General features: G+C 50.8%; 1 protein-coding gene across 1 annotated transcript in view; it reads left to right on the top strand.

Annotated features, from left to right (window-relative positions):
• Window positions 1-9,697: 9,697 nt before the first annotated feature.
• The window catches only part of LOC308556615 (bifunctional heparan sulfate N-deacetylase/N-sulfotransferase 4), an 85,778-nt gene continuing 70,338 nt past the window's right edge, over window positions 9,698-25,137 (top strand). Inside the window, exons 1-2 of the mRNA XM_081136022.1 lie at window positions 9,698-9,779; window positions 16,006-16,160. Of these exons, the coding sequence (XP_080992148.1) occupies window positions 16,077-16,160 (84 nt within the window). The 5' untranslated portion in view covers window positions 9,698-9,779; window positions 16,006-16,076. The remainder of the gene's footprint in view (window positions 9,780-16,005; window positions 16,161-25,137) is intronic.

Here is a 25,137-nt window from a genome sequence, read left to right as displayed (position 1 = left end):
AAGTTACTGAAGGCAGATGCCTAAATAAACACACATTAATAAATTGTGAAAGGTTTAGATCGTCATTAGAAAGCAGTGCGCAGGGTGGGAGTGATCGCGGTGTGGGTGTAAGTCCTCGGAGCAAATCGACTGCTGGCTCACTCTAAGCCCTGCGCGTGAGTGCGGGGTGCCTTTCCCTGCCATGCTGAGTCCCCTCGTTTTACTTGTGCTAAAATGTACATCAGCAGCAGCTGTCCTACTCTCTTTAGGACAGGACTGTTTGTGTTTAAGCCCCCTTGCCCCGTGGGTAGAGGTACCCCAGGTGCCAACAGCGGCTGACAGGCGGGGGGCTCCCGGTTAGAGCCAGTCCCTCAGAGCGAGCATGCTCCTCCACATCACTCAAAACAGCCCCCCAACACCGATGTGCCCGGGCCTCACACGCCGGGACAGGATGTCTGAGACTCCTCATTGTGACTCTGGGTGGGACAGGATGTTTGAGAGGAGTTTCCTGGCTGTCACTCTGCCTGTGTGTCCCAACCCTGCACGTAGTTCGTTCCTCACGCGAACCACCAGCCCTGCGCCCGCAGCCCTGCGCATCCACAGACCCACACGCCCTTTGGTTAGGAGTAACGCCACTTTCATTACTTGGGCTGATTTCATTTTTACACAATCTCAGGCACATTAGCTCTCCTGCTGCGGTGTTCTCACTTGTCTAAAATTTAGGGGCCCCTGCGTCTCCAGAAATTGTCTGTCTGTGTTCCTGAGAAAGCTCGCCTGCGCCAGCCTTCCCGCCTCTGCTTCCCAGGGAGACCTGCTAGGGATCCCTCACCTCCAACTCGGGCTGAGAGCCTCTCCCTGGCTTCTGCCAGAGGTGTTTTGACCTTTAATTAAAAGGACAATTTGTCGTCTTCCTCTCAGAAGACAGCAAATAATGAATTCATTAAAAACGAGGGCAGTGCTCGGGCCTCCGAGCAATGAGCGCTGAAGTCTCGTTAGTAGCTCACAGTGCAGAGCACAGAGCACAGAACATAACCCTCGTGTGGACCCGGCGTCTGCGCGTCACGTTCGAGGGGATTCCAGTGTCCGCCACCAGCCACACCTGGGGTGTGACGTGTTAACGCACCTAATAGAGGAAAGCAAACTGCTTCCTGTTAGTCATGGAAGGTTACTGCAGGAATTGAGTGAAAAGTGTATTGTGTAAACGTGGGGTACGTTAGTAATTAGCGAGGATGTGTAGAAAAATATGTGTCTTGCTTAATAGATGTAGCAAGGAGGAGGAATCAAGACGGCCCCTCTCCAAAGGTGATGCCAGAGGTTAACCTGAAACAATGCAGAACGGGGCGCGAGTGTTTTAAGGGGCTCCATCTCCCTCGGGCCACGGTGAGAGACATTTGTGGTGTCAGAGCAGAGTCAGTGAATGGAATGATGCGTCCCTGTCGTCTATGAAATATCCTCAGGAAAGGGACTCCTTAAATGACTTTCAAGAGCTACTCCATTTATAGAAGGGCGACTCCAGAGGACTTTTGTTTCAACAAATTCTAATGCTTTGTAAGATTTTTATAATGTTAAACGATCCATGGTTAGTAAAATAACAATTAGGAGTGTCCGTTCAACAGTCCAGTGAGTGGAAAGTGTAAGTTCTTTTTAATGGCTAGTATCTGTCCCACACTATGTACATTAAAAGACTGGTAATATGTTTCCATTCTCTGTGGGTTCGAATTCCTCCCATCAGGTTAGACATTTGTCTCAATAGTATATTTGCTCTGCATTTAGCATGTACCTAATATAATTCTTATATTAAACATCATTGAAGCAATATTTTCATTCGATCAACCTTCCCCATCATTTTTTCTCTGAATATCTGAAAAAGCTTGCTTTCATTCCACACCTTGCGCAGCCATGGAAACAGAAACAATATATGCACGTGTGTGGTTTGCGGAGAAACGTTAACGGAGTAGGACGCCCGCTCTGTGTGGGTGGCGCGGGCTCCCTAAGTGACAGGAGGCTCCGAGGAGACACTCAGCCCTGGGGGAGAAAGGGACTGGGGTCCCGAGGGGTCCCCGGCGCCGGGAGCGAGCGCGGGAGGCCTCAGAGCCCGCGGCCTCCGCTCCGCCCGCTCGGAGTGTCCATCTACGCCGAGCCCAGAGCCGCCCTCCCGCGCCCTCCCGGACCTGCCCCCCGCGGACGCCGCCCGCACCCCCCCCCCGGGGGCTGATCTTCCCCGCACGCCCCCGCCCCTGGGCTCCGCCGCCCGCACCCCCGCCCCCTCGGGGGCTGATCTTCCCCGCGGGGCCCCCCTGTCCCCACGGGGCCGCAGCGGTGCCCTGGGCGCGACTCCCGCCCCCTCCTCACGTCCGGAGCAGCAGGCGTTTCGGCCGCTGGAACAAACTCCGTTCAAGGCCGAGCCCCGGGCCGAGACCGTCCGTCCAGCAGCGTCAGCCCCTCGGAGGCTCCCTGGAGATGTGCGCGACGCCTTGCACTCATTCGAGAATCTTTCCTAAAACGACAGCAGTCCCTGTATAAAATAGCCCCGGGCAGCGCGCCCGTGCGGCAGGGACTCGGGGACCCTTTGCGCAGCGTGGGAACGCGAGGCCCGCGTGGGGACAGGGGCTACGCCCACGAAGTGTGCCCCGCGCGACGTCGGGGCCTGCGGCTCTGGCCCCTCCCTGGGCAGCAGAGCGGGCAGCCTGGAGGGTCTCTCGGGTGGTACCCGGCTGTTTTGTCATTAGTGTGAACGACACCTTCAGGCAGGACCGCGCCGAGGGGGCGCCCGCGGGCAGGAGCCCGTCTCCCGGGCCTGGCGCCCCCTCGAGGCCCGGGCGCTCCGCCGGGCGCAGGGGAACCTTCCCACGCGCTCGGGCTTGCGCAGCAAACAGGCGCCGGGCTCAGGCGGTTGGATACAGTGTCTCCATGTGTCCAGCTGAACACCTGGGAAACCCCCAGGGCTCATGAGGGTGAGCATGGGACAGGTAACGAACCCGGACTTGTTCAGATACGGTAAACAACGTGACAATCAGCCCAGGAACGCTTCACAGCTTCTTCGGGGCACCGCGGGGTGCGGGACCCAGGCCGGCCGCGCAGGAGGCGGCGGCTCCTTAGGAGACGAGCACGGGTCCTGGAAGCCCGCGGGGAGAGGCGGTCACTTGCAAATGCACTTCTTTCAGCTCACCTGTTAAATAAACTCATGTTTCTTAAATACTGGAGTCGCGCGGTCACCGTGACTGAAGGACAAACTCTACTCATGATATTGTCAGTTCTATTATCAGTAATCTTTTTGTTTCTCTTTTAAGTCGTCAGGGGGATGTTTTTAAATTTTGTAGTTTGTCACTCTTGTCCTTTTATCCAAATATGTCAACATTCTGATAGAATGATACTTTAAGCCTAAACCATTAAGCTACCATGCCCCCATTAATGGAGTAGGCCCTGGCGGTAAATAACAAATTTCTATTCGATGTCGCCTGTTCACTCATCTGTTAGCCCAGCTATATGTTTAAAAACAGGCACCCTTCAGATTCAGGAGGGGGAGCCGTGCGCACCCGGGGCCTGAGCCCCAGCCCGCCAGCCCCCTGCGCCCGCGCCGGCCCGCCCCGTCCGTGACTAGCGAGGCTGGGCTCGCAGCACGCGGTCCCGTGGGCGGGTCCCTCCGCGCGGCCCCGCCCCGCCCGTGACAGGCGCCGCCCCAGCACGCGGTCCCGTGGGCGGGTCCCTCCGCGCGGCCCCGCCCCGCCCGTGACAGGCACCGCCCCAGCACGCGGTCCCGTGGGCGGGTCCCTCCGCGTGGTCCCGCCCCGCCAGTGACAGGCACCGCCCCAGCACGCGGTCCCGTGGGCGGGTCCCTCCGCGCGGCCCCGCCCCGTCCGTGACAGGCGCCGCCCCAGCACGCGGTCCCGTGGGCGGGTCCCTCCGCGTGGTCCCGCCCCGTCCGTGACAGGCGCCGCCCCAGCACGCGGTCCCGTGGGCGGGTCCCTCCGCGGGCGCTGGAAACCCGCCGGCGTCCCCCAGGGCCGCTGTACCCCGGTGGAGAGGCTGTGAACGGAATGGCCCAGAAGCGGGCGACAGCGCGCCGGCCCCAGCGCTGTGGGCCTGCAGCCTCTGCTGGGGCAGCCTGGTGGCCGTGCGCCAGGAAGAGCTGTTTTGATCTTGAATGAAAATTTGCAATTAAAAGGCCGAGTACCTGCCGTCTACAGAACCCCCAGCCAGCCGAGGTTCCAGGTCACGTGGAGAGAGTTGCCGGGCTGTGCCAGGCCCTCCAACGCCTCCAGGACCCCGAAGCCCGGGGTCTGTATTTCCAAGGTGCACGGAAGAGCCGGGGCTGTGCCCACGGAACAGAAACCTGTGCTCAAGAAACGTTTGGCAGCGACTACAGCGCAGTATTTAGTGGAGCCCTGATACAGTGGACGCCCGCGCGCGACGGGCCTGCAGCAGCGTGGGACCAGGGCGTGTGGCTGCAGATGGCATCAGAGCAGCCAGGCGGGAGCCCCGTGGGCCCGGCTCCCATGCGAGGCCCACCGCCCAGCGCGACGGGGCAGCACTGCGGGGGGCAGAGCCGCTGGCCCGGGCCCACTGCCGGAGCGCCGGCTGGCTGCCTGACCCGGGACCCTCCCTCCCAGGGCTCGGCCACTCACTTCATGTTTTCTCCTAAGACAGCGAGCCCCCAGGTCAGGCAAGCGGCGGGTACCGTTGGTGCTGGCTGATAGTCTGTGGGAAAAGCTAAAGAAAGTCAGATACAAAGCGTTCCTACTAAAGACATCAGTGTGTGAAGGTGAACCAATGACAGTGCAGGGGGTTCCCCACACATTTGAGCCTGGAATTATGTTCCAAGCTCACAGATCTAAGTCCTGAGTCAGGATTTGGGAAGCACAAGAACTCTGGGGTTACAATACCTATGTATCTTTTTACAACTCAAAACCTTCTGTGTGCCATGATGTGATGTAGGAGCAAAGCTTATAGGAAAAGTAAATTAAATAATGCAACTAAAGACCAGGCTCGGAGGCACCAGGGGTTCAGGTAACACTGAGTTCCTGTTTGATGCAAGTGTTTGGTTCAATATTCCAGTTATTTAGGTAGAACCTGGAAAGAGTGGAAACCAGGAGCAGGAAATGCTCCTACTTCGAGAGGACCTGCAGGGCTGGAGCTGAGAAACTGAGGAACAGGGGCTGGCAAGGGCTGGCCATGTTTCCACGCTGAAAGACATCTCATGATGCCAGGGAGAGAGCCAGTCTGCTCCTCAGAAAGCAGAAGCCGAATGCATCTCACTTACTCTCAGAGGTTGGAATTTGGTACCAAAGTGCAGAGCACAAGACAAACCCACCCAGAGCCACCAGGAAGAAGCTCAGAGGCACCGAGCATGTGGCCAATGCCACCCAGCACAACAGCACCGTGAACACACTTCAGCTCAGTGACTCATAACCTCACTGTTCTTGATAATCAAACAGAAAACGCAAGCTCCTCACTTAGATGATACGAGGTGATATTCTTTTACAAGATGAAGCCAGTTTCCATTTCCCTCTTCCTTTCCCAGTGTCTTCATGGGCATCAGTGTGGAACCTTCCAGTATCTGAGGCTGTGCTCCGAGCCTGCGCCCCTTCCCCATGTCTGCCACCCTGGCACCAGCTGCCCAGCTCCCCCGCCATCCTGGTGGGCAGGCTGGGCACCATGCTCAGGGCTGTGCCCTCCGCCTCCCGGTTCCAGGTTTCAGTCATCCTCTTGGGGGAACAGGGGTTTCCTGTAGCCGTGAAAGGATTGATTTTCCCTCAAAATAGTCCCCCTCTCCCTGCCCCCACCCTGCATGTCAGTGATGGAATCAGGCGCCACTTGGTGCACGTCGGCCGTCAGTCACACTGTCCCTCTCGTGTTCCCACGGCCGCCAGCGGTCGCCCGTGCTTGCTCTTACTGGAAATACTGCGAAGGCCCCTAAATCATTTTCCCGTTTCTGCGTCCCTTTTTCCACAAGCCCCTCTCACCAAACAGGCAGAGAAACCCGCTAGAAATGTAAGTCACGTTCTCTATGACTGTGATTTTCAAACTTTTCATCTCACGGCACATAAACAAATCACTAAAATTCTGCGGCACACCAAAAATATATTTTTTCCAATCTGACAAAATAAGTATAATTTGGATTCATTCACACTGGAATCTATTGCTGTGTTGGCTGTTGTCATTTTTTATTTGACAATCTAGGGGAAAAGAGGTCAGTGCCCTGACTCAATATTCAGGTGTCGCATGTTCTAAACATCTGGTGGCACAGGGGTGAAAATTGTGGCCCTATGACATGAGGCAGAGGTGGCGTATCAGGAAGATGCCAAGGTCCTCCTGGCACCTGCCTGTGTCCCTGGCCCTTTAGCCTGGGGCACTTGCTGCCAGAGCCCGTCCTGGGCATGGCCACCTCTCCCTTCTCACAGGGCAACTGAACTGCCACTTTTCAGAGACCTTCATAGGCCTCCCTGCCCACATGCGGGTAATCTGTGTTATTCTCAATAACAGCACATACAAGAATTACTTTTGCACTGCTAATAACAATTTGCAATTAGAAAATTATTTGATTTGCCATGTGTATCACTCAGTTTCTAAAAAGAATGTAAACCCCAGGAGGGCAACACCTATCCGTTTTGTTTTTCAGATGCTTTTTAACGCCAATGCCCCCACAGCTGACTTGGCCTCTTTCTGCCCCATTTCCCCGTTGTAAACTAAGGCCAGTGAAGAGATCTCAGGGAGACCTAAAGAGATAACTCGGGTCGTTTTGTCTACACATTAATATTTGTGTCTCTTCCTTCAGCATGGAAATTTTCTCTCCTTGAATTTTGAAAAGCAAAGAGCATTTATTTCCACTAAGGGAGGAAAGTTTGGCACCTCTTAGGATGTGGTTATTCTATCCATTTGTTTTGTTTTTACTTCTAGAAATTGTCATTTTTACTCCCACCTTAGTCAAGATTCCATGATGAGAGGCTGTGACAATGGGAAGGTGGCATGTTCTGCATGGAGCTAATTAGCACCAGGGGGAGAAAGGCCCTCCGCCCTCGCCCTAAGCATGTCTCCCCGGCGATCTAGCATGTGAGACCGTAGGACATCCCTGCTGCAAGCGCACTGGCTGGCGGCACGCAGCAGCCCATCTGGATCCTTCCGGAACCACGGTTAACATTTACCATCAGATAACTGTTACTAATCAAAGTCAATGAAACATTCAGTTTATTGCTATGCAGTTATATTTTGAATGCTCTGCACATATCTGAAAATATATTTAACAACATGGGATATGACAAACAAGTCAGGGTTGATCACCTGCAGGTGCTTATGGACTAGAAGGAAGAAAAGATGCGAAGTGATGAGGGAACAGGAAAAGGGTGCACGTCCCCCCAAAATCATGTGGGACTTACTTGGGGAGAGGAGGAGGAGAAGCCTTGAGACCTGGGTGCTTCATACAGACAGGCGGAGGTCGGAGGCTTTGAAGGGGGCAGGATTGGGACAGCTGGAGGCTTTCCAGGCCGAGAACAGAGAGTGAAAGGCCAGGGAAATGTAGGCTCCCAGGGCAGGGTGGTTGGGCGAAAATGGTGATGCAGGTTCTGAACTGGAAATGTGGGGCCCCAGGACACCCAGTTGTGGGGGGAGAATGCTGGCAGAGCACTCACAGCACTCACTGAGCCCCTACTCTGTGCCGGGCACTGAGCCAACCACGTCACATGCCTGCTACCGTGTAATGGTGACAGTGTGAGACAGGCGATGACACCGTTATCCCATTTCACAGGCAGGGGAGAGAGTCGAGGGGTGAGATGATCCACAGGGAGAGTCCTTCCCCAGTGACCTGGAGGAGAAGCGCAGACTGTGGGGGGAGGTTAGCTGGATGCTGGGTCTGAGGTGCAGCGAAAGAGCTGGAAATGGAGCCTGCAGTGTGGTTGGTGGACTGGGATGTTTTAAGAGCCCACGAAGAAGACAGGCATGCTAAAGAGAAGGAAGTTGATAGACTGTTGGACCTTTACTAGATCACCCGGGAAAGCATCAATGGATGGGCCACCCAGAGTCACTAAAGTCCTTTATCACCTGGGCCACAGCTGGCTCTAGATTTCCTGTAGCACCACCTAAGAGCGGCGACCCTGCATTTGTCCCAGGCACAGACCGTCTTCCTCCCCCTCCCGGCAGCAGGGTGCAGCTACAGGGCCTGCTGTCAACCCAGCCCTGCCTGTGTCTGCCATAAACACTAACTGGGTGTAAAAATGAGGCCAGTAAACAAATGCAGGGTCAGGAATGACGCTCAGGACTCAGACCACTGAGTGGATGGGGCTGGAGAGGTAAGGAGAGCAGGGGAAGGAGAATTTTTTTAAAAAACTACTTCAAGATCTGGAGGCTCAAGGATTGTGATAAAACAAGCAGAGAAGGGGCTCACTAAGAGAAAAAGATGCAGGGTGGCTTCATTTTAGGCTACATTCTACCACATTTACTACCAGCTCCAGCAGTTCACCAGACTTTATTTTCAACTCCACCCTTTTTTAATGTTGAGTTTGTTCTTTTTGAAAATATGTATTTCATGTGACTGAGCCAACCTAGTGGTTCTATTTTTTTCTGTTTCTATTTAATGGACAATATTTAAGCAAGAGTGGTCAGGATTACATCCAGGATAACTGTGATTTTGGACAATCACTGACCATGTAGCTCATCAACCTGTCAGTTATTTAGTCATTTTTTTCTTTAATTAAGTTAATTGGCAGGAGCACCCTCTTGATTCTGGGAAAATAAATAGGTTCACAAATTTTGAAGCAAGTGCTCAGCCACCATAATGCTCAACAGAAACCGTCTACACCCCTGGCTCTTTGCTCACCTTACCCATGGAGAGCAGTAACCGGGAGTCCATCTTATCAATATCCCTAGTTTGAAATGAGTGTCTCGTTTCCATCAGAACAAAATAAGTCCTCTTTAAAAATCTATAGAAAGGCAGAAAAAGCATCTGAATCAATAAGCAAAGTAAAAAACCCACGGAGGCAAGAGTTCTGAATTCTGCTGCACCGTGGACATGGGAGGACTGGCAGAAAATTCACAGGACTAGGTCTGACCCTAAGATTATCACCAGTGATTTTTTATCCTGTCTACAATCAAGCAACTGACATGGATTAATTACAACTCGAGAAACTAGGGACATTTTTGCCACACTTAGAGATTTTCTCTTTCTAAAATTGATCACCTGCTTCCTACCTGCCCTTTCTGTTCATGGCTCAAGATCTGCAGTCCACACCCTGTGTAATAGACATTGCTCTTTAGTTTGTAAAATAAAATCCAAAGCTTTAAACTCAACAATTACGTCTTTAAAACGATGGGGGTGGTAGCACAGTTAAGTAAAATACTAAATCTCAACTTAAAAGAGTTAACTTCCTATTCCATAGCGACAAATACAGGACTTGTCTAGATCCAGTAATTCTGAAAGGTTTCCCCAACAAAATAAGTATAATAATCTGGAATTCAAGAAGTCTCACTCAGAAGTGAACAGAGACCTCAGCGCTGTGTTAGAGTATCACCTTAAATGCTTCTGAGTTTGGGGACCTTCCACGAATGTGGCAACAATAGCGATTGTCGTACCTGAAATAGGAGCAGCAACTGACATCCCCATGGAAAGCCCCCAGGCCACAGAGTTCATGTTTGTTTCACTCATGCCTACACATTTGAAAGAGGCATCCCAAAGCTTCATATTTATTTTTCTAAAATCATGTTAATTTCTTGTTTATTTCAGGCCTTACTAGAGACTCAAAATTTACTGCGCACTCAGGTTGCAAATTTTACCTTCAACCTTGGATTTTCAGGGAAGTTTTACCACACAGGTAAGAAGGGGCGTGGTGTTCTCAGGCAGCTGCGTATCCTTAGGAGAGCGGATTGTAAATGTGTCATAAGCAGGCGAACAGAATGTCCAGACTGATTTCGGGGAAGACGTGGGTGCATTAGATGAGCAGCCGAGCCCAAAATCAATATGCTAGGTTACTTTAGCAAAGACTTTTAGAATCAAGGGCAAAAGAGGAAGGGACTGGGTTTTTCAAGTCGTAGGAGAAGCCGTAACCACTGTGCTAGGTGTTTTTGTGCATCTTGAGTCCCAGGCAGCACAGCAGAGGTAGAAAGCACAGTGACGGCGAAGATGGTGACAGGGACCCTGTAATAATAATAACAGGCACTGTTTTAAAATTATCAGGTAGCCGAGGTAGCAGACAGTTTTGTAAATATTATTTTCCTTTGGAAAACATTCTTTAATAAGAGAGGAATTTTATAGCCTCAATGAAATGTAATAGTTTTAAAGGTCATCCTTCCTAATTCACCTTCCCTTACAGGGTATTTCCCTAAAGATATTATCAATAAATCGGCCCAACGTGCATTAAAGACATCACAGTCAGGCCTTGCATTTCTCTCCATCTCCATCCAGCCAGAGAGCTACTTGTGCTATTCAGGTCTCGCCACTCCACGAGTCCTCAGGTGGCTGGTGTCCACGCACAAGGCCGTGCTCTGATATTTCCCACCTTGGCCCGTCTTCGCCTCCAGAAATGGACTTTTATTTTCTGAGTATGAGCATCAAAATGTGTAGCAGTGGAACAGAGAAAGCCATGTGCATAAAAGGAATTGCCTCATGATGATGACAGAAACGGCACCCGTGGCGTGTGAGAACCGTCCCAGGGCAAAGCCACTGCCCGTGGCCATCGGCACCTCAGCGTGAGCCCACGCACGCGTCCCTTAGGGCTCTGCACAGCAGTGTCTCCCTGAGGACACCCCGTGGTGTTATCTGTGCATGCCTGCTGCTTGTTGACTCGTTAAAAATATCCCATGCAAAGGTATCTTTAATTATCATAAATGCAGCTCATTTACCCAAAGAGGCTCTACAGTGATTTTCCAGAGGCTCAGCGTGATTTATTGGAGTATTGAAGCGGCGATGTCTTACTGGCTTTTCTTTAATGCGTTTTCCCTCCCGCTTTGAAACATGTAAATCTGTTTACAGTAATGGAAGGAAAATTAGTATTTAAACCAGCTGATAAATCAAATGATTGCATATTTTAAAAGGGCATTTTGCAGAGAGAGATTCTTGCCTTCATATCTGCACAGGCAGAGCAGTTCCAGCTCACCATTCCGCACACAGACCTGGTTTTGTAAATCTTCTCAGGGCCCCTCAAGAAATGAGCTCAGGCCTAAGCTGCTCTGGCTGTGAAGTCGTAAAGCACAGGCATCTACGGCCGCATCTACTCATGCGTGGAAAAAAAATGCTATTATTGGGAGCACACACAAACAATACTATTTTGTTTTAAATAGCCAGATAGTGTAAGTAAAGCCATCCTTTGGGCTAAAATATATCTGGAAAAGTGCCTCCACTTTTACTTACTTTTCATATTCAGGCCTGCTAATTCTGCGTGCTGGTCTTAGAGTTAATGTTGGTGGAGGTTATCGCTCCTCATTTCTTATTTATAACTGGACATGTTTATAGCACATGCCCACTAGGAGACCAACGGCACAGGAGGATATCACAGCGACAGTATCCGATGAAGATACAAAAAATACATTTTAATTATCCCTTAAACGAAACTCATTGACTCTGTTTGCTGGTATTAACTGAACAACAGTAATGGAATAGACACTCTTCCATCGCACTATGGTGACAGTGCACGTTGGAGACTAAGTGACAGGCATAAATCTGTAAGGCCTCAGAGCTTAATTTCCTTCCCATCGATATGAAGCTTTAATTGATTTGCTACTCTATGAAATGCGTTCAGAATGTATTTCCAGGGTGTGTTGTTATGTTATACTTAGTCCACATTAATTCACTGCAGCAGAGTTAGGAGTGGGTGCTGCCCGCAGCGGAGGGCACGCCTCCCCCCATCCAGCCACTTTCCTGCCTGGAGCTGTCACTTGGCTGCCTTGTGTAACCATGAGGAGGTGGCCTTGTCACAAGGACTGTCTCTGTCCTCTCCAGGGATGATCTGATTTCCCAGTGCCCTGGGTGCTGCTGAGTGACGAGCCCCCTGTTTTGAAGGCATTTCGTCACATCCTCCCAGTGTGAGGAGGGCAGATGCCACCTCTCTTCGCCCGCTTCTCTTCCCGCATGTCCCATGCACCCTTCCCTGCTCAGTTTCCCTGTCCTTCGTGTGCTAAAGACAAGCTCCCCCAAAGGACACATCGCTGAGCCTTCCCTAAAAGCCAATCACTCTCGGGTACCAAATTGAAGAACGAAGGACATACCATTGATTAATAGAAAACAAAATAAATAAAAGCATGGAGTTTGGGGTGAAATATTTTGGTCTGGAGCTATTAAAGCTTGGCTGCCGTCGCACAACGGCAGCTGGGTGGAGAAGTGGAGACGTTAGAGCAGGGAGAGCCCTCGGGCGGGAGGACTGCCCGTGTTTCCTGCAGGACGCGATTTCTGGGGGTGACTGTCACTGCCCTTCCTGATTAGTCTTGCACTGACGGTGACACAATCAGTTACTGCAGGAAGAATATTTGCAAACTGGATTCATATTGGTCTTTTTCGTTAGAGCTCAGTTTACAATAAAAAAACCCTTTATGTAAAACTATTAACTTTCAAACATAAAAGAATTCCATTTCTTCGTTTTTGCTTTGTTTTTTGTTTTTTTGTTTTTGCTTTCCTGAGTAAGGTATTGGTTCTGAGAGCAGATATCGGAAGCAGACTGCTGCTGTTCAGATCCCAGCTCTGTGTGAGCATAAGCAGGTTTCTAAACCTTTCTGTGCCTGGGTTTCCGCATCTCCAAAATGGCAACAGCGAAGCGCTCTCCTCCCCAGAACAGAGCACCGTGTGTTAGTGCTGGGAAAGTGCTTCTTAGTGTGACCTTTAGAAGCATGTTTGTACAACAGTCAAATATGATCAAAAAAGTAAACAGCCAACACTTCCAAGGTCTCTGTTCTAATTTTGGAAATATAGGTGGCTTTTAATTAATCTTTACCACAATACAGTTATTTTTATTTAGTATAATATTAAAATTAGTTTATTCTATCCCCAACTGTATGAGACCTTGTCAGGTTCAGTGTGAAAAGAAAGCTAGGAACGTCTTGCTGTCACTTAGGAATTACAGTGTTCACACATAATGAGCAACTATGAGGCGGACATTTGTACAAAGGCAGTAATGCAGACACTGGATTTTACATATTTTATTCTAATGTCACAGCGATGCCTTATGGAAATTAACCTTTAGCCAGGTCTTGCTAAAATTACTCTCATCGTGGCAGACTTGAAGAATTGTAGAAACATACTGTTACCTCATAACACAAATTTCTCCAAAAGTGGTAAAAATAAATGAATTCTTCAATATTTTACTTCTGAATTGAAACACTTTATTTTCTGGGAGTCAAAAAAAGTAAAAGGAAATAACTTTTAAATAAGAACAAAAATACTATATTTCTAATTAGTAACGATGCAGACTTGAGTCTGGACGAGGTTAGACGTGAACATGGCCACAGACACTGTAAAGGTCTGTAACTTGTGTTAGATGGGAGCCTGTGTAAACTGCACACTCTATTCTCACCTGTAACTTAAACTCAAACCATGTGTGAAAAATATGTTTACAGTGAATGAAAATTTAATATTTTCATTCAGTTGTATTTGCCAGCGTCTGAAATTCTGCTCTGCAAGTCGAGTCCCTCAGAGGACTTGACACCTGTTTGTCACTGAGCTATTTCTGGGAGCAGGCGCTCACGCGCGTGGCTCTGAGTTGGGTGACCCGTGTGAAGTAAGAGGGCTGGTGAGAAGTTAATCCTCAAAGTGAAAGAAAGAGGCTGGAACCATCACTCTCAACCTCCAGGGGTGGGTTTATAAACCAAGACAGCCTCTAGTATAAAATTAATAGGATCTTATAGGGCAAAGCATTGCTGGGTCCCCAGTCTGTGCAACCCTCTTTCAGCGGCGCATCTGCGCTCCCCCCGCTCCCAGCAGCCGTCCGGGAGTGGAGAAGGCCCGCGAGCCTTTCTCAGACCCTCTGCTAGCGGCACAGGGGACGGTGGCAGAGCCTCAACTCGCACTGCATGTGACAGGAGGCAGCTCTAGCCTGTGCCTCAGGTGCTAGACTGTGGCCACCAGAAACACTCGGCCCACAGCAAAACCACTTCGTGCTCACAGTCCACCTAAGCAAGTGACAAACTCGTCTTTTCTTCGATTTCAATAATTGACATTCTTAATATAAAAATAATAAGTCAATGAGTTGTAAGTCTGCAGCACTAACATTTTAGAGAAAGTTAACAAAAGTTAAGCACTCTGTCTGCTCCTCTTATCCATAGGACTTCATCATGTCCAAAGCCCCTGTTTCCCTTCGTATAGTTGCAACCTTTATAGTAGTGGCCGCGCCACACCCTGAGCCTGGGGCTCGCTCCTTTTGAGAACCGGACCAAGGACAGTCCTGGGAGCAATGACAGGAGGACTCTGGAGGGTGGTCCCGGGAGCAAAGCACACACTGTACCGCGCACAGCAGTCCACGTGCCCTCAGCAGACATCGAAGCTCTGACGTCCACAGCCCGCAGACCGAATTAAATTACTCACTATTCACACTCTAGGAGCGGCCGACCCCTTGTGAGCTAAAGGATCCCATCCCTGATGGTCAGACACTAATAATCCAGGCAGGCAGTTCCTTGAAGAGTGTTTGAAAATATATAAATTTAGAACGTTGCCGGTATAAACCAGTAGGGATTATTTTAAGAAGAGATCCTAATACAGTATTTACGAAGTGCCTACCGTCTGCAAGGCACAGTGTTCAGTCCTTCACAAATTCATCTCACTGGCCCTTCCCAAAGATGCTGCGCCCGAGGCGTTTATAGCCCGATTTCAGGCCAGGCAACCGAGACTCAGAGGAGCGCCTTGCCCAGACCACACCGTTGAGGGGGGAGAAGCAGGCACTCTGGTCCCGCGCCGATCGCACCCGACCGCGAGCTCTCCTGCAGGACACACAGCAGAGCGTTTGGGGAAGATTCCTTTCAGAAAACACCTTTCGTATTTATTTGTTTAATTTAAGTAAAGAATATAAAACCAAGCAGCCCATGTAAAAAGTACACCAAGTAAATACACCTCGCACCATAAGCCAGGATTTGTTTTGCTTTATTTGTTTGGTTAAGTATCTAGAGACTAAAGAGGAATCAGTGCTCATGTTATTGACTCAGAACATTGGAAAATAGAACTGAATGTTGTAAAATTGTACACACTAATTATTTCGTACAGTCAAGATATCCTTGAACAGCTGCCACTTGGTGAACCCTGAGTACTATGTTATTTCCGATTTCTTTTGTTTGTTTTTTTAATTTGGCATGACAGTGGTTTCTATCCTATGCACTGGACACTGTTAACATTTCCTAACAGAGAATGAGAAATTAATGTTAATTTAAAATTTTCAAATTATGTTTCTAGTATGTTCATAGATTCATTATTTACATTTTATGAACTATTTTTATCAAAATGGGAAATGTTTATGTTCATAATATTAAGTTAAAAAAGTAAAGACAAAAGTATTTCTGCAAAATGAGCTTTTGAAAAAATAAGCAGAAAATGATTTAAAAGAAAGATTCCGAAGTGTCTCCAGCGGCCTGTTCTGGAAGGCCGCCTCGGTGCTGGTCTGTTTTGCTTTTGTTTTTGAGGTTATGTGTCACTAGTCTGTGCTCTTCATCTCTCTTCAATAGCACATTTTATTTTTGTAATCAAAAATATTAACAAACATCAGTGAAGTTTGAAGCTCCATTTTAGACTTGCAGCATGCAGTAAGGGCAGAATTATCAGTTGATTTTAAAAGGAAAGAAAACAGTCTAAAACAAAGTTTGTGCTCTGATTCTCAACAATGTCAGTGACGAAATACCACTAAGCCCTAAATTAAACCTCTCTGCCCCGGGGCGCCACGCCTACCCCACCTCACGCCCTCCCAGGCCCCTGGCCTCTGCTGTAATTTAGAGCACGGTCATTATTTTCATTAGACAACACGAAATTGGATTTATGTGTCAGGAATAAGACAAATAACAAACATCTGACAAACATAACCTTTAAGCTAATGGGAAATTTCACTGGAGCTGTTTTAACCTTATGTTTTGCAGGGACCGAGGAGGAAGACAAAGGCGACGACCGCCTGCTGGGGTCCGTGGCCGAGTTCTGGTGGTTCCCGCACATGTGGAGCCACATGCAGCCCCACCTCTTCCACAACGAGTCCTCGCTGGTGGAGCAGATGATTCTCAACAAGGAGTTCGCGCTGGTGAGTGCGCCTGTGTTAGAATTAGCCCCAAAAAGCATCGTTGCAGGACCAAGGCTGGTGGCTGGGGAGTCACTAGCCTGATGGCTCCAGGCCAGTGGTGCCTGTGCTTAGCTGGTCCCCTTGCACCCACAGACTTTCCACAGCACCCCTGCAGTTTCTGATTCAGTTCATTGTCAAAGCGCCTACAAGTTTGCATTTCCAACAGATTGTGACATGATGCATGTTCACCTGAAAAAATATATAAAAGCCCGTGAGAGGCATCAAGCATTTACTTGAGATCCAGCAAGAATAGCTATTGGGGAAGCTCTGATTCAGGCGGAAGCCTAAGGACTCTTCCAATTAGAGACAAAGGCAAGGAGTGTTTATGATAAAGGAAGGGGAAGTTACATCAGTATTGGTGCAGACAAGCTAAAAGAGGGGGCTAATTCTAAGGTGGTCATTTTTGGTGGTCATTTTCAGTCTGGTGATTGTGTCAACCAGTGGCAGTTGGCGTCAATTCAATACCAATAGGAAGCCCCAATTTTTGGTGCGACGAAGGAGGAAACATTATTCATTGTAAAACAGCTCAACTGTGATGCAGCAGCGCGGTGAAAGCAGCAGGGCTGAGCGGCAGCCCTGGGCCAGGCCTCCGGGGCTGGACAGCCCCGCTCCGCCCGGGGCCCGCTCCGCCCGGGGCCCGCTCCTCCCGGGGCCCGCTCCTCCGGGGGCCCGCTCCGCCCGGGGCCCGCTCCTCCGGGGGCCCGCTCCGCCCGGGGCCCGCTCCTCCGGGGGCCCGCTCCTCCGGGGGCCCGCTCCGCCCGGGGCCCGCTCCTCCGGGGGCCCGCTCCGCCCGGGGCCCGCTCCGCCCGGGGCCCGCTCCTCCGGGGGCCCGCTCCGCCCGGGGGCCCGCTCCGCCCGGGGGCCCGCTCCGCCCGGGGCCCGCTCCGCCCGGGGCCCGCTCCTCCCGGGGCCCGCTCCTCCGGGGGCCCGCTCCGCCCGGGGCCCGCTCCTCCGGGGGCCCGCTCCGCCCGGGGCCCGCTCCTCCGGGGGCCCGCTCCGCCCGGGGCCCGCTCCGCCCGGGGCCCGCTCCTCCGGGGGCCCGCTCCGCCCGGGGGCCCGCTCCGCCCGGGGGCCCGCTCCGCCCGGGGCCCGCTCCTCCGGGGGCCCGCTCCGCCCGGGGCCCGCTCCTCCGGGGGCCCGCTCCGCCCGGGGCCCGCTCCTCCGGGGGCCCGCTCCTCCCGGGGCCCGCTCCTCCCGGGGCCCGCTCCGCCCGCGCCCCAGCCGGTCAGCTCCGGGCTTCAGCCCCGCCAGGCAGGCAGCGCCTCCCTCCCGGGGGAGAGAGTGCTCCCAGGGCCCGGGCACCTGGCTTGACAAGCAGAGTCCCCACCCCGGGCCCTGATTGGTTCGTCCTCATGCAAATGAGGACTCCAAATCCTCAAGGTTTGATTGGTCCAAAGGCAGTGTCCTGATTGGTCAGGATAGAGCTGCTCTGGTTGGTCGGAGCTGTGCAGCTCTGATTGGATGGGGAAGCCTGCCTGTGGGTGGCGGCCGGAGTGCAGGAGGTCCGGCAGAGGGCGGCTGGGGCAGGGCGCGGCGGGCAGCTCTGCGGGCTGCCCCTGAAGTGCACCCTGTGCGAAAGGCGCCTGCGTGGAAACGGCTGCTGGGCTCTGCTGCTTAGTTTGGGCCCAGTTGGCCACCAGGAGCCCTTCTTAGTTGGTGTCTTCTTTCTCGGGGTTCAGTCGTCAGCCTGTAGTCATCATATCTGCTTTCCTATCTTTGCAAAGTTCTTAGGGACACAGGTTGCTTCAGGCTCAGGGAAAGGTGGTTTTGCCTGTTTTAACATCCCAGAGTCTGAGGCATGAGACGTGCATGGCGGGCCCCCTGGGAGGGCAGCTCCAGCTCATTTTAAAGTGGCTCCATTTATGTCACGTTTTTCGTTCGGGTGCTGCTGCGACCACAGGCCACTGCTCGAGCCTGGCGGGGCAGTCTGCATCTCCTGGACCAAACTGGCCTGATGCTCGCTCTCGTCCCCGGGTGAGACAGCTTTGTTCTTTGTTGGGTTTTCAGTCATTTAAAAAGGAAAACAATCGCAGGCACAGCAACGTTTTGTGATGTAAGTCCTGTAAAATTCGAATTTCGCATCCATAAACAGTGCTATGGAACCCGGCCACGCCTTTCTCTGTTGCCAGCAGCAGCTTTTGCAAGAGCCAGGCTGGGTCGGGCATCCAAATGAGACCATCTGTCCATGAAATCCAAAGTAGTTACTATCTAGACCTTTACCCAGAAAGGTTGCTCTATAATTAAGTAAAGCATGTGTTTCTTTAACAACCTAATGAAAGATAAATTTTCCCAGAAAGACCCTCGGATGCACTGCCTCAGGTTTTCACGGAGTGGGGCAGGTGTCAGGGGACAGCCAGCAAGGACCCCGCCCCCAGGGAAACCTGTTGCACATGTTTAGTTAACACTAGCTGGTCTCTGTACTGTGTGGTTGCTGAAAAGCATCTTAGGAGGCATAGACCTCAGGCCCCATGAGTCCTATATTGTAAAGTTGCACCTGTGAGGGTGCGAATGGCTCACCGCGGTCTCTGCCTGTGACAGTCCCACCCGGGAGCCTTACTGTGATGTGGGCAGTGCAACCAGCAGTTTCCATCATGGACAGGGTGCCTGATGCCAGGGTTTGAATCCTGGCTTCCATCAGTGGCTGCTTGACCTTAAATATGACTCAGCCTCTCTGTGCCTCAGTTTCACTGTCTGTAACCACCTGCTAGGATTGTTTTCAGGATGCAAATAATGTGCTTAGAGCAGTGCCCACTTGCAGCAAGCACGCAGTAGGTGTTAATTAACGAATTAGGGTCTTTCCAAACCCAGACGAGTATGCAGTTTGTTTGCTTTAGAAAGCCCAATATTTTTCAAAGTGTGGATTTACAAGAATGTATTTACTTACTCTCAGGGAATGTTGAACAAATTTGGTACTGCCTCAGAACTTTGTAAAATTAAGTAAATATTTCCTTTTTGAAAAATAAACTTGCCAGAGTAGCGTGCTGAATGCTCAGTGCGGCTACCTTGAAAATAAACTGTTTCTGATTGCCTGGAGCCTCACACCCACTCTAAAGCTTCGCTCTTTGGGAAGGTAGATGATATTTCACAACCGTTGATCTCACCTGTTTAATTTCTTTTTGAAAACCATGCTGAGCCCTGGGGAAGACTCTGGTGTAATTGCTTTGTAATGAAATGTTGAAGGCCATTTAAAGTCCATTCGGAACAATTACATTTGCTAAGTCAGTGTGGCCAAGAGCTAGATGGAGACCTATAAATATATTTTGTAAAAGTATATTGGGTTATCTGTTGCATAGTCAAAATATTACAACTGAAACGAAGTCCATTAAACACACGCACTGAAATGACATGGTCCTTCTGGAGTCCGAGACCATCCAAGAGGTAACATTCAGAGCCTCGCCTTTAACTGTACATGGGGTGATAGTATGTGTGCAGCCCAAGAACCAGGAGGTACCCCTTTCTCATTAAATTAGCTCTCCATGTCCAGATGACACCACCGTCAGCAGCATCACAATGGGGTGGGGGTGAGAAGCCCTCAGTGAGACCTGGGGGCTGAGGGTGGGCCTGACTGCGCACAGTAAGATGAACACAGTAGGCAAGTCCTTCAGTGTCTTCACGCCTCAGCATTCTCCTTGAAATGGTAATGATTCTCCTTTCCGTTCACTAAACTACAAGGTTTTTAGATAATTAATTTACATCAGCCCATGTGCCAGCCTGAAGCACTGGGCCGGATCACTCCTGATCGACTCCGCTTCTGAAGGTCTGCGACCGTCACCAGCGTCGTCCCACATGCGGAATGAACGTCTTGAAATGCTCGTCCGGCTGCACCTGAAGCAGTTATGGGAAGAGATTTCAAACTAAATGACCAGTTTATACTGAAAAATATCCAGTGTTTAAGTCTTTTCTGTGTCATCCTGACATCCCTCAGGGCTCCTTGTGGGACCATGGCTGGCAGAGGGTCGTCAGTGAGAAGCACAGTTGTTCTCAGTGTTTAAAAAGATGACTGGAATGACATCATAGCTTCGCTGACGTTTCAACGCTGGTCAGTCAGTCGAGAGGGTCTCATTTGTAGGATTTCTCTGAATTCTCTTTGAACAGACTTTGTTTTCTGTTGTATTATGTCTAAAAGTCGTAAGAGAAACACATTGGGAGACTGTTTCTTTACCGTGTATCCATCAGAGGAGCTCCTTTACTGTAGAGCGTCATCGCTCTTAATCCAGACCCTGGCGCACAGTGTGGCTGCAGGTTGGCCATGGGGTTATGTGTGTGTCTAATCCGTGAGCTTGTGTGGGTGCAGTGCAGGTGGGGGGTTGTTGGCATGCACATGCATGTGTATGCATGCTTCATCCATGAACGCTCATGCCATGTGAGTGTGTGCACGTGTGTGCATGTGGAGGTGTTAGTCTAAGAATAAGCAGGGACAACCAGGAGTGGGTTTCTACAAGACACTGTACTCGTGTGGCTGTAGGGGCGGTGGAATGCAGGTGGAGCTACGGAGGTTTACAGTGACCTCATGAAGCACAGTTTTTCCTTGGATTATTATTTATTAGTTATTGTGTTATTTTCCATACTAACAACTGTAACCCTACTTTTGCTCCACCCTGTATTTATAAAATTTTCTTCCTTTTAATAAGTCATACATTTTTGCTGCCATTCAGTTCTGTGAACTTGTCACTAAATGGAAGCAATGCTTGGGAGGTTACCACAGACAGAAGTGAGGACAGGAGCAGTTGAGGACAGGCGCAGGTGAGGACAGACAGAGGTGAGGACAGGTGAAGGTGAGGACAGACAGATGAGGACAGGCGCAGGTGAGGACAGGCCGAGGTGAGGACAGGCAGAGGTGAGGACAGGCAGAGGTGAGGACAGGCAGAGGTGAGGACAGGCGCAGGTGAGGACAGGCGCAGGTGAGGACAGGCAGATGTGAGGACAGGCGCAGGTGAGGACAGGCGCAGGTGAGGACAGGCAGAGGTGAGGACAGGCAGAGGTGAGGACAGGCAGAGGTGAGGACAGGCGCAGGTGAGGACAGGCGCAGGTGAGGACAGGCGCAGGTGAGGACAGGCAGAGGTGAGGACAGGCAGAGGTGAGGACAGGCAGAGGTGAGGACAGGCGCAGGTGAGGACAGGCGCAGGTGAGGACAGGCGCAGGTGAGGACAGGCAGAGGTGAGGACAGGCGCAGGTGAGGACAGGCGCAGGTGAGGACAGGCGCAGGTGAGGACAGGCGCAGGTGAGGACAGGCAGAGGTGAGGACAGGAGCAGTTGAGGACAGGCGCAGGTGAGGACAGACAGAGGTGAGGACAGGTGAAGGTGAGGACAGACAGATGAGGACAGGCGCAGGTGAGGACAGGCCGAGGTGAGGACAGGCCGAGGTGAGGACAGGCAGAGGTGAGGACAGGCGCAGGTGAGGACAGGCGCAGGTGAGGACAGGCAGATGTGAGGACAGGCGCAGGTGAGGACAGGCGCAGGTGAGGACAGGCAGAGGTGAGGACAGGCGCAGGTGAGGACAGGCGCAGGTGAGGACAGGCAGAGGTGAGGACAGGCAGAGGTGAGGACAGGCGCAGGTGAGGACAGGCAGAGGTGAGGACAGGCGCAGGTGAGGACAGGCGCAGGTGAGGACAGGCGCAGGTGAGGACAGGCAGAGGTGAGGACAGGCGCAGGTGAGGACAGGCGCAGGTGAGGACAGGCAGAGGTGAGGACAGGCAGAGGTGAGGACAGGCGCAGGTGAGGACAGGCGCAGGTGAGGACAGGCGCAGGTGAGGACAGGCAGAGGTGAGGACAGGCAGAGGTGAGGACAGGCAGAGGTGAGGACAGGCGCAGGTGAGGACAGGCGCAGGTGAGGACAGGCGCAGGTGAGGACAGGCAGAGGTGAGGACAGGCAGAGGTGAGGACAGGCGCAGGTGAGGACAGGCGCAGGTGAGGACAGGCAGAGGTGAGGACAGGCGCAGGTGAGGACAGGCGCAGGTGAGGACAGGCAGATGTGAGGACAGGCGCAGGTGAGGACAGGCGCAGGTGAGGACAGGCGCAGGTGAGGACAGGCGCAGGTGAGCACAGGCAGGCCAGGAAACACTGGCTGGCATTCAGGCACGGTGAGGAGGGACCAGAGTCCGTCCTGACTTGCTGACGCCTGCTTCTGAAACAGCACAAACCTGAAGCATCTATTTTCCTGTACAGCAGGTTTAGGGAAAGTAAGTGGTGGTCTGTTGTAAGTTGCGCCTGCAGAGCCCGGGGCATCTTTGGGTGAGAGCGGCCTCCCTGGTCACTGTTGGCCGGAGACCACATCCTCAAGGAAAGGGCCACGTGGTACCTGCGCTGCTGACTTTCCAATATCCGCGAGTTTCTCTTGACATTTTATCGACTGGTCAGAGGTCTTTCACATGCATAGTAACTGAAGGATTTGACTAAAGGTGTAGTTTCTAAATCCTACTTTTAATTCTGCACCCATTTCAAAACACTTTATAACTTTTTTCATAATTAGACACTATATTCCTGATATGAAAAGTGCTCACATTTAAATTGTTCTCATAAAAACCCAAACTCACCAAAGAGCAACACTGGAAAATCTTTAAGCATCATAACGACCGGCATAATAAGTCAGCTGAGTGGAGGGTTAACTTACAATAAAAAGAGTGTGGCAGTGAGATTAAGCGCACAGGGGACTCAAACCAAGAGAGAGCCGCTGGTGATGGCGGCTGTGCCTATGGCCTCGCTGAGTCACCGAGGTACAGCTGTGCGTTTGCAGCAAGTGCGACTGTCTCTTATGGCCTGCCTCTCCCCTGGGCAGACTCTGACCATCGCTCCAGACCTGGGCCTGGGGACAGGGCCTCTTCTCTCAAAGTGACACCCAGACTCAGGAGAGGGTGCTGGGTGGGGTGGTGGCCTCTGGTCTTGTCCACTTCCTCCCCTGGTTTAGAACTACCACTGTGAGCTAGAACCAGGACAGGCCACGAGACCAGCATTCTTAGTCCCCTGTATCTTGGTCCCCTGCTCTGTGACGGGGCCTCATAGGGGAGGAAAGGTCCAGACCACTCAGCTGCTCTTCCTAGAATAGAGCCAGAGGGCGACAAATGCTGGTGGCCCCACCCTCCCAGGGAGCTAGGGAGACAGGAGCCCCTGAGTTCTTGGATGGACCCACCTGGGATAGAAACTTTGTCACTCTAAGCTGGAACGAGTGGGGCAGGGAGTGGGCCGTGGCTCAAATGCACACACTTTCACAGTTCTTACAAATCTTAATAGATCTTCTTAAATAAATGTTTCTTCATTTACTATATGTACTTAGTTAATTTTCCAAAGATTTTAGAAGTTTTTTAAAAATAATTCTTACCAGTTATGGCTGTCTTGCTGAGAGAGGATCCACAGAACTCCTCACAGCACCAGCCAGAAGTGTGGATTCAACCATCACACCTTGACATCTTGTGCCAACAGCCCGCCGGCCTCCAGGTCCACTGTCAGCCTCCAGAGCCGGTTCCCTTCAACACTGCTCCTGTTGCCCTGTAACTAAGACCCTGCCACATTTGACTCAAAGCGCCCCCCCCACTACCTTAAAGAAGCCAACGAGGCTGTGGCACCTGGCCCCTTGCCTCCTGCACTGTGGGCTCCCGCCTGACTTTTCTGTATGGAGAGTAGATGTTGTATAAGACTTAAAGGTAATATGGAAAATTGAGTGCATAAATGCGGAGTGGTCCTGCATCGCATGGCAAGCGATACTGTTTTAGTTTCTCTTTCAGCTACCTGCTGACAGCACAGGTGTTGAGTAGAATGAGATTGTTTCCTAAAGCTCGTAACTTGCTTCCTTGAGCTGCCTCCAGGTTTCACAATTCCTACTCTCACCAACCTACAACATAAGGAGTAGGACGAGCTTTTTGGTATTTCATTAGCTACTAATAGTCATACTGCTTAGCAATGGGTTTAGAGAAAAATGACTTTATCTTGTCATGTGTTGTGTCGTGGAAAGTCCTTGACTTGCTGGCCTTGTATTGTCAGATAGATGGAAGAATTTCCCTTAGACAGAAAGTGTCTACTCTACATATTTATCTATGTGATTTTCCTAGCAGAGGGCAGCAGCACCCCTCACCCCTCAAATGTCTATTTTAGCTGTAGCAGCTTCGTCCTGTCGAGCAGCTATTTTATTTCTGAACATGTCTAACCTCAAAGGAATAAATACCACCTACAAAATGCACTTTAATATTGAGCAGCAATAATTGAAGGGAATGAACTATTTATATCACTCACAGTGCATTACGCTGAGTCTATCGAGGCCGCATCCGTCCGCTCTGGGCACCTGTGACCATTACTTTTGTTTATGAGAAAAGCCTTGAAGGATGCACTTTCACTTCTTAGTGTTTATGCATTTAAGTCATCTTCTAAGATTAGCTAGAGGGGCTCCAGTTCTCAAGTGCTGATGCATGAGACAGTTGCTTATCCCCCCAGGAGATAAGCTAATAACTGCTTAAAGCAGTTGTGAATATTTAGTTTAATTGCTAAGCGTAAATAAATATTTCCTCTAAATATTAAGTTTTGTTTATATTACACAGAACAATGAACTGCTCTGAAATACAAAAGAAGAAGTCACGTTCCTCTGAACAAAACAAAACCTTAGCTGTTTAACACATAAAAATCTCCTGTGATGTGGGTTTGCCCTGTGCCTGCCACCAGCTAATTTTTAGTGTGCTAGATGAGCTCATGGTTCACTTTCATCTTGCCAATTACTAGATGGGTAAACTTAGCAAATGACTTAAAATTCTTGTGCATTAATTTTCAAATACATAAAATGGGGATGGATGATAGCAGTTCCTACCAAGGAGATTTTTGTGAGAATTAGATGAGAGTGTACATGTCTATGTATGTGTGATGCTTAACAAACTGCTGGCAAAAAGCATTTTTCACCATCATCACCATCACCAGCATCATTATAATCATCAATATTATCACCATCAGTATCATCACC

The sequence above is a fragment of the Miniopterus schreibersii genome, assembly GCF_964146895.1.
Source record: "Miniopterus schreibersii genome assembly, chromosome: 4".
In the NCBI taxonomy this organism is placed as follows: Eukaryota; Metazoa; Chordata; class Mammalia; order Chiroptera; family Miniopteridae; genus Miniopterus; species Miniopterus schreibersii.
This window is presented reverse-complemented; position numbering and strand designations above follow the sequence as displayed.